The following is a 13,384-nucleotide window of genomic DNA, read 5'->3' as shown; positions in this document are numbered from 1 at the left end:
CCATGGTACATCCATAGAAGTTTTCAAGAGTCTTTGGTGACATAGCGAATCTCCTCAAACTCTTCACAAAGTACAGCCATAGGTGAGCTTTCTTCGTGATTGCGCCAACATAGAGGCTCTAAGACAGATCCTCAGAGATGTTGACACCCAGGTCTTTGAAGTTCTTGACCTGCTCCACTGCTGAGCCCTCACTGAGGACTGCATTGTGTTCTCTTGACTTCCTCCTGAAGTCCACAATCATTTCCTTGGTTTTGCCTTCATTGAATGCAAGGTTGTTGGTGTGACAACATTTAGCTAGCTGATCTGTGCTGTTTACATGGGGAAGTTCCATTGTTCAGTTTGATGTTCAGTGAAATGTTCATTATGGCTGCTTTTTAGGTGTTTTCAACAAAATAAATTAGGGAACAACAAGGCTTTTCATGCTTTTAATATAGTAAAAATGGTACCAGCATCATCAGACAAAAATTGACATTGTCTCTTGTTACAGAGTTCTGTGTTGTGTATTGGCCTATGTGTTGTGTGGTTTTGTGTTGAAAAGTGACAGTTTGTCTTAGAGAGGCAAGGTGAAGGTGGACTGCTGAGAGAGCGGGAGACGGATTGGGCATGTGCAGAAAATGATCTAAAATTTCTGGACTTGGACGATAAACCACCACTGGGGGTGCTGTGGAGTGGAAGGAGGCCCAGAGCATGAGTCATGATCTGGAGGACAGTTTAGAATGTTGGGATTTCAAAAAGGATGAACATTCCGAAGGCAGCCAGAAGGATCTGGACCAAGCCAGTGGTTCCTCTCTCTGCAAACAACACAAGGCAACTTCAAATTTTGTGCTCTCTCTCTCTCTCTCTCTCAAAGATCTTTTGGCTTCAGTTTACCAACCAAATTGAATTTTGTTTATGATCTTTGCTTCAGTTGAGATCGAAGTTTTGTAAATCTTGTGTGTTTTGTGTTTGTTTTGTGTCTAAGTTTTTCTGTGGGCTGGTCGGAAGTGTAGCTTCAACTTTGATTACATATGTTATATTTAGACTGGGGAATTTATTAGTTTTACACTGTTATAGAGATTTGCATAGTAACCAGTGAGCATTGTTATAAAAGGGGGGAGTTTGAATTAAAGTTTAAAGGTGAATTTTTTGTTAATAAAGTTATTGTTCATCTTTACCCCTGTGTGATATACTTTCTTTGTGGTTGCTGTTTTGATCTTGTAACACACTTATGGAGAGACTTAGAAAGTTTGATTGATGAAATTAATTATATAAAGTAGAAGAGGGGGAAAGAGCTTTGAACCTAGGCAACTATATCTATTTTTATGATAGGACAAAACCAGTCATTTCAGCTTCTCTCCAGTAATAGTTCTCATCCCTCTCCACCTTAGAGAATCCTTGAAGTAATTTAGTCACGTTTGTAAAAGGTGGTATTAACTCTGATACAGCAACATGAGTTCTGAATATAAAGGACATTCAAATTGGTACTTGTAACATGAAGAAGATGAAGTGCCATTCGAGCATATAGAAGGTCCTTTGGCCTCCATGTTTATCTGAGCTCGTCAAAGTAGGCTTGAAGGAGTTCTCAAAAATGATGAGAGGATAAATGTATTAAAAAGAACAAGACTGCAGATACTGGACTCTGGAGATATTTAAAAAAACTGCTGAAGTAATTTAGTTTATTGAACAAAATTTGGCAGGGGGGGGGGGGCAAAAGGAATTGTCAATGTTCCAGGTCACGAGCTGCATTAGGACCAACCCAAAATGTTTACAATTCCTTCCTTATAATTGCCTCCCTACACGCATGCACACACCTTGAGCAGCTGAGTTCCTCCAGTTGTTTTTTTTTTGTTGAAGGTTAGTACTCCTGCAAGGTGTACATTCAAAGTACTGTATGTTTGAAGAGGAAAAAGCACAAGTGGTAATTTTCCCCAAAAATATACGGAGAATTTATGCCAAATGAAAGGCGGGTAAGATGTGTTCAAGAAAGGGTAACAGGCCAGGTAATCTTATCACAGTTTTGTGTCAACAAATCAGATGTCAAAGTAGAGATTACAATTCTTGATGACCAAGAAAAGCATAATCTAGTGAGAGATAGTTCTTTCTTTCTTTCTTCTTTTTCTTTGGCTTGGCTTCGCGGACGAAGATTTATGGAGAGGTATGCCCACGTCTGCTGCAGGCTTGTTGGTGATTGACAAGTCCGATGCAGGACAGGCAGGCACGGTTGCAGCGGTTGCAAGGGAAAATTGGTTGGTTGGGGTTGGGTGTTAGGTTTTTCCTCCTTTATCTTTTGTCAGTGAGATGGGCTCTGCGGTCTTCTTCAAAGGAGGTTGCTGCCCGCCGAACTGTGAGGCGCCAAGGTGCACGGTTGGAGGCGATATCAGCCTACTGGCGGTGGTATAGGTATAGGTGGTACAGATAGTATAGATTTATTAAAGGCATGTGACATAGATTTGTTTTTGTTAATTTTAATTTGGACATAGTGTAGAAGATTAAAGATTGGTGATGATTCCAAAGTAGTGGGGAAAAGCAAATTATTAGGGAACATGTGGGAGAACATCAACACCTTACCAGATGAATGACAGATGGCATTCAGTTGAAACGTATTCTTTTGAAACTTTCTGATTGAAAAGGTAATTAGATGAAAGGTTTGCATGTTAGAGGTACAGAAAATTTAAAAAGTGTTTTTTAGACAGCAATGTCAGAAAAATCTCAGATAAATTTAACATAGATTAACATAATTGCTCACCTTGTGGTCGTTTACACTGCATGTCTTAAGTTCCTGTGCGCGTTACTCCCAGTGCTTTTGTGTGAAGCAACGTAGCCTGCGTCATCAGCTCGACGTCGAATTCATGAGGTGAGTTTTATGGTGCAATTTAGACTGCAGGCTTCCCCCGAAAAGTAGTGGCAGTCCTGCAGGATAAATTGCAGTGCAAGAATTGACTCAAAATTCCTGCACTTTCCTTTTTTGACTCCCCATGTAATGGCAAATTTCATTGATTGTGCCGTTACATGCCTGCAGCCTAAAAACCATAAATGATTATGCTTAATTTTGACTGTTCTTAGTAATGTATGCATTTCATGAAATGAAAAATATTTGAGCTATATTGGCTTAAGAAGTGTTGAAATTATAGAAAAATTGAGAGGTTATAAAGAATATTAAAAATTACAGTTTGAAAATCAAACTTTACTGAAACAACGAAATTAATCCTGAGGTTTTCAGAATTGAGAAATAGGGAAGCAACATTAGCTTAGTGGTTAGCGCAACGCCTTTACAGTGGCAGCGAGCAGGACCGGGGTTAGAATCTGCACTTTCAATAAGGAGTCTGTAGGAATGTTCTCCCCGTATCTACGTTGGTTTTCCCCAGGGGCTGTGGTTTCCTCCCACTGTTCACAACATTAATTGGGTGTAAATTGGGTGGCACAGATTTGTGGGAGAAATGGCCTGTTACTGTGCTGTATGTCTAATTTTTTTTAAATTGTATTTAAAATACTATTATATTGAAGATAGGTATAGTTGATATTTAGAGCATCAAAAGAGGAAAACTTGTTTGCTCTGATTTTATTAAATTATCCAGTAATATGGAAAGAGTTGCTATTTATATAATGCCTTTCACGATCTCAGCAAGTCCCAAGTTTCTTGGCACCTAAATCACCTCATCATGAATCTATGATTACTAATGTAGACAGTCAGTTTGTGCATAGGGACTGTCCAAATTCACAAGAAGTGTTCCAAGGTAAATATCTTTCCTAGGCCAACTCCTCGCTATTGAGGCCGTAATTGCATTCGGTAAACAGCGGAGAGCATGCCTAACACTCAACCCCTAAAACAGCTACTGTCTTGGGAAGTGATAATCAGAAGACCAGAAGAAAATATTCAATAATGTCTTCAAAGCCTCTTGAAGAAATAAAACATGCTGACTGATTTTTGAATGTCTCTGCCCCCGAATATAATATGAATGGCATTTAGAATCTTGAGGACATGCATCAGAACACCTGGAGCTCCATACACAAGCAATAGAAGCACTGTATAATATAAACTCTGCACTCATCCACCCGTGTCCACCACCTGTCTGATCTGTAGAAGCATCTGCTGCTCTCACAATAATCACATTATCCACCTCAGAACCCAAAAGATCTTGAGGGACTGTTGAAGAAGAGAGAGGTAAAGGATGATATAACTATTCAGAGAGATGCAAAAATGTGTGAACCTTTTGTGCTGGTTGGAAGAGGGATGTTGCACTAAGTTCAGTATTCCACTAGAATCAGAAGGCAATATATTTACTGGCTAAAGCTCTATCTCTGACTCTTATAGTCATTGTCATATAAATAAGAAACCACGAGTTGTCACAATTACGTTGGGGCTATGATGCCCAACAGAATAAACAGTTATATTGTGTTTCCTGTGTTCTTCAGAACAACATAAATGAAATAGTTTGTCAGGAATCCTAACTTAGCTCAATTTAGTTGTATTTCTGATAATATGTTGATTTTTAAATATATTTATATATAAATTTGCTTGATACCAAAGACTGATTCAACAGTACACTGAGAAAATGGAAAAGTGAGGTTTTTCTGATTGGTTTTGTGAGTTCTAACATTTTTTTAATACAGTTTCGAAACGTTTTTTGTCTTTCAAGCAGCATGTGTTGCCTCAAAACATGATTCATTATAAGAATGTCTGATCAACATAACATTCAAACATTGCCTTTTTTGCATAGTTGGAACCCAGTTAGCCACACCAAAAGCACAGTCCTGTTCATCTGTATGTCTGTTTCAGTCAAGCATCATTGATAGAACACAGCAATGTAACAATCTACCTAGCACTGGGTTGAATTGGGCTCAGATGATTGTTTACTCTTTTCAGACTTGACTACCATCTAACTGTTACCAACCGAGCATCTTAAGAGCTCTGTCAACTCCTAAATCGTCAGCAGTGTCACAAGGGAAAATGTAGCAACTTGAATCTCTTAAACTGGAACATTTTTTTTCTGATGCAGAATCTTTTAGAATTTGCACACAAACACATTGGGTGGTTACCTTGTATTGTGACTGTATCATGTCAGCAAAATTTAGTGAAAAAATAGATTTTGGCACATTAGACTTGCATGTTCATCTGTTGTGCTGTCAGATAATGTATCTATCAATCCAAGGAGACTGTGAAGGTGGAATCAAATACCATTCAGAACAATCTTTCAAACTATCTCCAAGGTTTAAACAGGAGATAGCATTTTAGCCAGACTGAAATTTTCAGTGGTAGCTAGTATTCCTTCTGACATCCAACAGATGGCTTTCCCATCAGTACTCTTGTACATCGATTTAAAAAACAACCTGTTGAGTACTTTACTTGAAATTGGGCCATGTTTTCTCTATAAACAACTTGGCTTCAGAGCATTTTCACTAAATGTAGAACAGAACCATTTCAAGCTAGTTAGAGAATTCCCAATTGTATGGGGAAAAAGAAGGATGCTGGACTCCAGGGTAAATCAACACAGCCACTTCCTTGTAGATTGTGGCAGAGGAGCTAGTGAAACCAGATTACCTCTGCTTTAAAATTAAGTCTTACTCCATTGAGATCTTTGATGTTTCTCTGCCTCTTTTATAATCCTTAGATAGTCATCCAGGTGTGATCTCATTAGAAGTATGAAATCTACCACGGAAGCAGGGAAATGACTTGGCCTGATCTGTACCTTCCCTTCAATCTCATCACATTCTAACCTATTAAACTGGTTTACCCCTGCCATCCTTGGCATTCTTGGTTAAATTCTCCTATTTAGTGTTAGCAAACCTTCCAGCAAGGATTCTGATGGCCTTCCAGTTTACGAGCAATCTGTTGGGTTTTTTTTAAATAGATCTCACCTGTCCTGGAGGAGAGCTCCAATATTCCATGTACTTGTAATCCTCTTCCTACACCAGTTCCTTAACCAAACATTTAATTTCTACCTTTCTATTTCTTTCCCCACTTGCTCATGGCTTTGAGTAACCCTGAGATTACAATCTTAGAGGTACTGTTCTTTAACATAAAACATTACAGCACAATATAGGCCCTTTAGCCCTCAATATTGTGCTGACCTATATATCACTACCAAATAAAAAGTATTAAAACCTTCCGACCTCATAATCTCTTTTTCTTTCATCCATGTGCATGTCTAAGAGTCTCTTAAATTACCTTAATGTTTCAGCTTCCACCACCAACCCAAGCAAGACATTCCAGGCAGCCACAATTCTTTGTGTAAAAAAAAAACTTACCCCTGTTGTCTCCCCTAAACATTCCTCCTTTCACTTTGTAGAGATGCCTCCTGGTGTTTGCTATTCCTGCCCTGGGAAAAAAAGGAACTGGTTGTTCATCTTACCTATGCCTCTCAGAATCTTGTAGATCTCTATTAAATCTCCTCATCTTTCTGCACTACAGAGAGAAAAGTCCCAGTTCTGCTAACCTTGCCTCATAAGATTTATTTTCTAATCCAGGCAATATCGTAAATCTTTGCACACTCTCCATAGCTTCCACATTCTTCCTATAATGACTGAACATAGTATTCTTAAGTGTGGTCTCACCAGAGATTTCAAGAGTTGAAACATGACCTCTCAACCCTTGAACTAAATCTCTTGCCAATGTCGTTAGTACCAATGTGGACCATGACCGCTGGCTGCTCACCCTCCTGTTTCAGAATGTCCCGGTTTCTACAAACCTACCAACTCCCTTCACACTGTTCTGCCCTCTCCCCCAGGAAAGCAAAAAATAAGATGGCGCTGCTACAACAGCAGCTCTGCCGCTAGTGCAGATCCAGGGCCAGCGAGGAGTGGAAACACAGCCCTCCCCTGCAGGATTCGTCTGTCCAGTCATTTAAAAAGCCCATTAAAGGAGCTGATGATCCAAGATGGTGGCACCAGTGTTGGGCATTTGCTTTGAGGGGTTGCAGACTCCAGAAGAGTAGCAGACTGGCGCATGGCACCAGGAACAGGGAGAACACTCCCTGTTGAGAAGGACAAACAGGAGATGACCCTAAGGACACTGACCAGGGCGGCAGAGCAACAAGGGGCTCTGCGGCTGAAAGACACACACATGGAGTGATCTGTTGGCAACTTGGGGGTGAGGGACCCCTACAAGCTGCAGGCTGCTGACAACTTGAGGTCAAAAGACTCGCGCAGGCTGTGGGCTTGCTGGAGGCAGGCTCATTGCAGCCGGGTGTTGGGGCTGGGATTACAGAGGATTCTGAGGGCAAGGAGGGCTTCCAAAAGGCCCTGGACGCTGAAAGATTCCTCACGGTGTCGAAGTTTTGGATCTAGGATTGGGTTTCCCATGGTTTGAACTGAACTCGAGTCCTGTCTGGTAGCTACAGGAGCGCTGGAGGTGAATCCACAGACACTCAGTTACTCTGCAGTGGTGGGGGGGATCTCTTTTGCTTCTGTTTCTCTTACTGTAAGGGGTGCTGGGCAATGCTAATGATGAATCAATATATGCAGACTAAAGGGAATTTTGTGTTACATTTCTGTTTTATTACATGACAATAAATGGTATCTAATCTAATCTTCACATGGCCTGTTTTCCTGTGCTTTCCCTGCCTTTTCTTCTCTGCTCTCCTCCCCCTACATTTTTTATTCTGGTGCCTATCTGCTTTTTGCTCTTACCCAAACAAAGTGCTCTGGCCTAAAATGTTGGTTACTTTTTGCTTCCTATCAATGGTGTATGACCATCTGAATTTCTATGCTGACTAAAGAGTCACCTATCACGAATGCTCGCCAGTATTTCCCTATCCTGTTTTACAGCAGAACCAACGGCAGTGTCACTAATATGGTTGTTGCTCTTTCTTTTCCCTAAGAGGCTATTTCCCCCCACCAATATCAAAAACGATATTCTTGTTTGTACAGCCATAGGAGACCCCAGCACTATCTGCCTGTTGCTGGTGGTCACCCAAGTGTCTGACTGAAGCTTTATGGTGATCACAATCCTGACACTCCTACGTATAACACACTCTGCCTCCTGCATGCTCCTCAAGATATTTAATTTGCTGCTCCAACTGATCCATGTTGTCTGAGAAAAGGTGCAGTTGGACACACTTCCTGCAGACATAGTCATGAAGAACAGTTGATAACTCCCTGATCTTCCAGATCTCACAGGAGGAACATACCACTACACTCTCTGCCATTACTCCGCTTTAATATGCTAGTGGGCTTCAAAAGCTTAAAAATCTTGTTCTCTCCTGAATGCTGTTGGCCCTCCTCCGCTAGAGACTAGCTCCCTTTTCTTCTCTGTTGAGCCTGTTTGAAGTAAAAGCAGAAGCTGCTCATCCACAAGACGTTTTTTATATAGTAATGTAAATTTCAGAACATCCAGACTAAATCTCTTTTTGGGATCGAGTCATCACTATTGAGATTTCTCCTCATGGTGATTCATCACCATGCAATATCAGGGTGTAGAAAAGCTGGATCTGGATTATTAGGACATACCACAGAACAGAAATTGTTACAATAAGGGGAATATTAAAAATTGGTTATTTAGGGATCCCTTCTCATTCTTCTAAATTCAGGCAAATACAGTCCCAGACAACTCACTCTCTGCTCATAGGCCAACCCCTTCATCCCTGGAATCAACCTAGTGAACCTCCTCTGCTTCACCTCCAAAGCCAGTACATCCTTCCTCAAGTAAGGAGACCAGAATGGCCCACTGTACTCCAGATGTGGTCTCACCACTACTTTGCACAGTTGCAGCATAACCTCCCTGCTCTTAAATTCAATCCCTCTAACAGTGAAGGCCAACATTCCATTTGCCCTTTTGATAGCCTGCTGCATCTGCAAATCAACTTTTGTGATTTATGCACAAGCACTATCAAGATCTTCTGCACATCAGCACGCTGCAGTCACTTGCCGTTTAAATAATATTCTGATCTTCCTTTCAAGAGGATAACTTCACATTTGCCAACATTATCAAACCTAAAAATTACCAGAGACCTCATTAGACCATAGTCAGTATTCTACACCATGCTATGACTTTTGGTTGAAACCCAGTGCCATAGACGCTCTTCTGAACCAGGTCATGAGTTTGGGAGTCCCAGATTTGAATCTTCTTTTGAAAACAACGTTCACCTTGAATCATTTGAGAATTGGGCAGAGAGGGTGCAGCACATATTACGTAAGTGGAAAATTATGAAAGAAAAACTCAGGGCCACTACTACAATTAGCCCATTGTTCATATCGCAAATTTTATTCCTGGATGATTATTGTCATGAGTCAACTGTGTAGAACAAAGTCAGTGTAACTTTCTTCCTGCCCTTCTTCTCAAATGTTCATCAATGGTAAAGCCCATACATTTTAGGGAATTTTTTTTTGTCATTTGAAAAGTAAAAATCAGAAATTTTAGAAAAAAAATCAGTCCAAGTCAATTTCTGGTTTTTATATTCCAAAATGATTCCAGTAGGATTAATGGTGGAAAAAGGCATTGCATAGATGGATTCTGTACAGAGAGGTAATCTGGAAAGGATCACAAACTGGAGCTTACTCCAGAACACAGAACTAAAATGACATGGTGGAGCCCTAGGATAGAGATTAGTCAGAAAGGTTCAGACACTCAATTTTCATGTTGAGGTGTGAAACTGGATTCGATATTGGCTGGATGGGAGAAGCCAGAGAGTGGTGGAAGATAATTGCTTCTCCTCTGACTTGTGGTGTGCTTCAGGGATTGGTGCTGGGACCATTGTTGTTTGTCATCTATATCAGTTATTTGGATGATAATGTGATAAGTTGGATAAGCAAGTTTGCAGATGACACTAAGATTAGAGGTGATGTGATCAGTGAAGGTTTTCAAAGCTTGCAGAGAGATCTGGACCAATGGGCTGAAAAGTAGCAGATGGAATTTAATGAAGACAAGGGTGAGGTGTTGCATTTTGGAAGAACAAACCAAGAAAGGGCATACACGGTAAATGGTAGGGCACCGAAGAGTGCAGTAGAACAGAGGGGTCTGGGAATACAGATACATAATTCCCTGAAAGTGGTGTCATGGGGAGATAGGGTTGTAAATTGGCATATTGGCCTTCATAAATCAAAGGATTGAATATAGAGTTGGGTTGTTAAGGTAAAGTTGTACAAGGCATTGGTGAGGTCAAATTTGGAGTATTTTGTGCAGTTTTGGTCACCGAACTACAGGAAGGATATCAATAAGATTGAAAGAGTGCAGAGAAGATTTACTAGGATATTGACAGGGCTTCAGGAACGAAGTTTCAAGGAAAGGTTAAACAGGTCAGGACTTTATTCCCTGGAACATAGAAGAATGAAGGAAGATTTGATAAAGTATTTAAAATTCTGAGAGTATAGACAGATTGGGGGAGGGGAAAGGAGACGTACGAAAAGGGGAAAGAAAAACAAGGGGTGGGTGCTAATGGAAACTGGAGGTCGATGTTACTCTCATCTGGTTGGAGGGTGCCCAGATGGAATATGAGGCGTTGTTCCTCCAATTTGCAGTCTGGCAGTGCCTGACATCATGGGCAAACATTATCGGCATGGAAATGTGGCGGGAAATTGAAATGTGTTGCCACTGAGAGATCCCCGCAATTATAGCAAACGGTGCAAAGGTGTTCAATGAAGCAATCTCCTGGTCTGCATCTAGTCTCTCCGATGTAGAACAAGAGTCATGGAGGGAACAGTCCCTGTGGAAGGTGGAGAGGGGAGGAGAGTTGAAGATGTGTCTGGTGATGGGTTCATGTTGTAGGTTGCTGAAGTTATGGAGGATGATCAGGTCATAGTTGAGGATAAATAGAATCCTGTTCTTGTTCTGTCTGGGGACAGAGGGGGCTAGGTCAGATGTGTAGGATTTGGAGGATGTGCGGGTGAGAGCAGAGTTGATGGTTGTGGAGGGGGAAGCAGGTTTCTGTGGGAGTTGTTGGATTTGTAGAAAATGGAGCTTGTCTTCCATGGAGACAGAGTGATTGAGAAAGGGAAGTGTGTTCAGAGAGGGACCTAGTGAATTAGTGTCAGATGGATCTCCCAGTAACAACCCATCCCATTCTCATGCTAACACGTTTGTCCATGGTTTCATGTACTACCAAACTGAAATCACCTGTAAATTGGTTTTCAGCCTGGGCACCCTCCAACCAGTTAGAATTAACATTGACCTCTGGTTTCCATTATGGCCTCCCCAACCCACCTATTTCTTTCCCTATCCCTCTGACTCCTCCAACTCTGCATTCACAGAGCTACCCCCTCCCCTGATCAAGTCTCAGCTTTCCTCTCCTTCCATCCTCTCCATGTCCATGGCTCTTGGCCTGTGCTGCTCCCCCTGCTTTTTCCCTCCCCCACCTTTTTAATCAGACACCTGCCTGCTTTTGCTCATTCCTCATGAAAGGGCTCAGGTCCGAAACATTGGTGATCTATCTTGGTCTCCTATGGACGCTGTGAGACCTGCTGAGTTTCTCCAGCACTTTTGTGCATTTGAGACAGAAAGATTCTTCATAATAAAACAAAAGGTTGTACTTATGCAACTTATTGGTATAATAAAAATAATAGTGATTTTCAGCAGTTAATATGATGCAAGTTGAAAATGAAACAAGTCAGAGAGGTGACAAAAAACCCAGACAGAGAAATTTGTTTTTTATTATGGTTTGCTTTGTGGTAACCTTAGCTTGCATGCGTTGATTGCTATTATTAGGTTACCATAAAGGTGGATTGTAGGTCAAATTTCCTATATTTGATTTGCATAACCTGTGCATCTGTTTTATAACAGTAGGACATTGCTTCTGTATGTGAGTTAACTTTATTTTCAATTATAAATGGAGAATTTTCAATCCCCACAGGCTATTATAAAAGAAGGACTTCTAATGAAACAGACAAGTTCATTTCAGCGCTGGAAGAGAAGATATTTCAAACTCCGTGGACGGATATTATACTATGCCAAGAATTCAAAGGTAAAAACAAATGCAAAATTTTCAGTTCCAGTTTTATAGCAGGATATCCTTGTCAAATATTCCTCTGTGTAATTGACAATTTTTATTTTATACTATTTGTGATTTTTATGCCAAAAAATATACTGAAAACTGACAAGAATTTGTTACATTTGAATTTTACAAATTATCTTGGAGGTGGTGAAACGGTTAGAAGCATGGGAATAAATTCTAGATTGAAAACCTTGTGCCTGATGAGGTGAAAAGAAGAAAATGTGCAAGAACTGAGGATCAAAGGGATGGAAAGAGGGAAGAGTCTATGCCTTTAAGGGCTTTAATCTATGAGACTGAGAATAGATGAAAAAACATTTGGTGAATAAGCAGAATCTAGTGTTGGCTTGAAAGTTTGGTTTTGTTGAAGTTTACAGAGAGCATACATGAGCAATGAAATGCAAATCTATAACTTTGGAATTTAAAACTGATGGTGAATTTTCAACAAATTGTCAAATGAAATAAATAACCCCTTTAGAGTACTGTATTTTAAAAAAAATCCCAGGTGATTTACATGCAGGCAGTGAGAGAATTAGTTAACAAGGAGTAAATGTGATAAAGCCAAGAGGACTGTACTAGTTGATTTTAAGAGCAGGACCGCATCATTATCTCTCAAATTTTGTACCTGCAGCAGACCAAGGTGAGAGTGAAACGAAAGGCAGAGATCTGGTGCAAAGTGCCTTTAAGAACTGCTAGCATTTGAGAAAGTGCAAGTGCTTAATGCAGGGGAAAAAAAATGAGCATTTGGAAGAATTTGAGTGAAATGCTAGGACTTGGTGGAACTGAAGGAACAGGCAAAGAGGGAGCAAATCAAGAAAAAGCTCAGTGTTTATTGGAATGAGTAGGTGTTTGTTGATGTTGGTAAGCTGTTTTTGGCAAAGAATTTGGGGTAATCATTCCTGCTCCTGGTTCAAGGAGTCAAGTTATGTTCTCTTATGTTATTGAACTATACAGACCTTTTACAGTCGTTTTCCTGCAAAACTGGTTTTTGTCAACAATTAAAGTTATATCAAGATACATACTGCACCCAGTGCTTTAAACTCGTGTCATAACAACAATCCCACAGCAATGTGATGGTTAAAATAGAAGCCTGTATCTTAATTTTTGCTCAGCTGATCTCTTTGTAGTTGTATACGTTCTGTTCATTATAGTTGTGAAGCTTTTAAATATATTCCACAATATTTTCTGGATTTTTTTTCTCCCCCTCATCTTGCAATGAAGTCATTGACTATTCCTGGAATAAAACAAAATAATAGAAAGGTTCAGTAAGTCAGAATGTAAAAAAAGAAACAGAGTAAATATTTCAGATCACTGAAGGTTGATGAGTATTTCCAAAGTTCTTTTTTTTTCAGCAAAGGGTATTTTGCTTTGGATTTAGAGTCAAGTTAGCTGGATGCTACCATCCAATTTAGATTTTGATTTATATATATTTTATTGTCTCTGAGATGTAGTGCAAAATGACTTCTTTTGCATGCCATTTAGAGGCT

General features: G+C 40.2%; 1 protein-coding gene across 12 annotated transcripts in view; it reads left to right on the top strand.

The window, feature by feature from the left end:
• The window catches only part of LOC138742304 (diacylglycerol kinase delta-like), a 152,084-nt gene that overhangs the window by 20,961 nt on the left and 117,739 nt on the right, over positions 1–13,384 (top strand). For all 12 annotated transcript variants that reach the window (XM_069896553.1, XM_069896551.1, XM_069896548.1 and 9 more), the window contains exon 2: positions 11,760–11,870. In XM_069896553.1, coding sequence (XP_069752654.1) covers positions 11,760–11,870 — 111 coding nt within the window. The remainder of the gene's footprint in view (positions 1–11,759; positions 11,871–13,384) is intronic.

The sequence above is a fragment of the Narcine bancroftii genome, chromosome 9, assembly GCF_036971445.1.
Source record: "Narcine bancroftii isolate sNarBan1 chromosome 9, sNarBan1.hap1, whole genome shotgun sequence".
NCBI lineage: Eukaryota > Metazoa > Chordata > Chondrichthyes > Torpediniformes > Narcinidae > Narcine > Narcine bancroftii.
The sequence above is the reverse complement of the archived record's forward strand: the minus strand, read 5'-3'. Positions and strand labels throughout refer to the sequence as shown.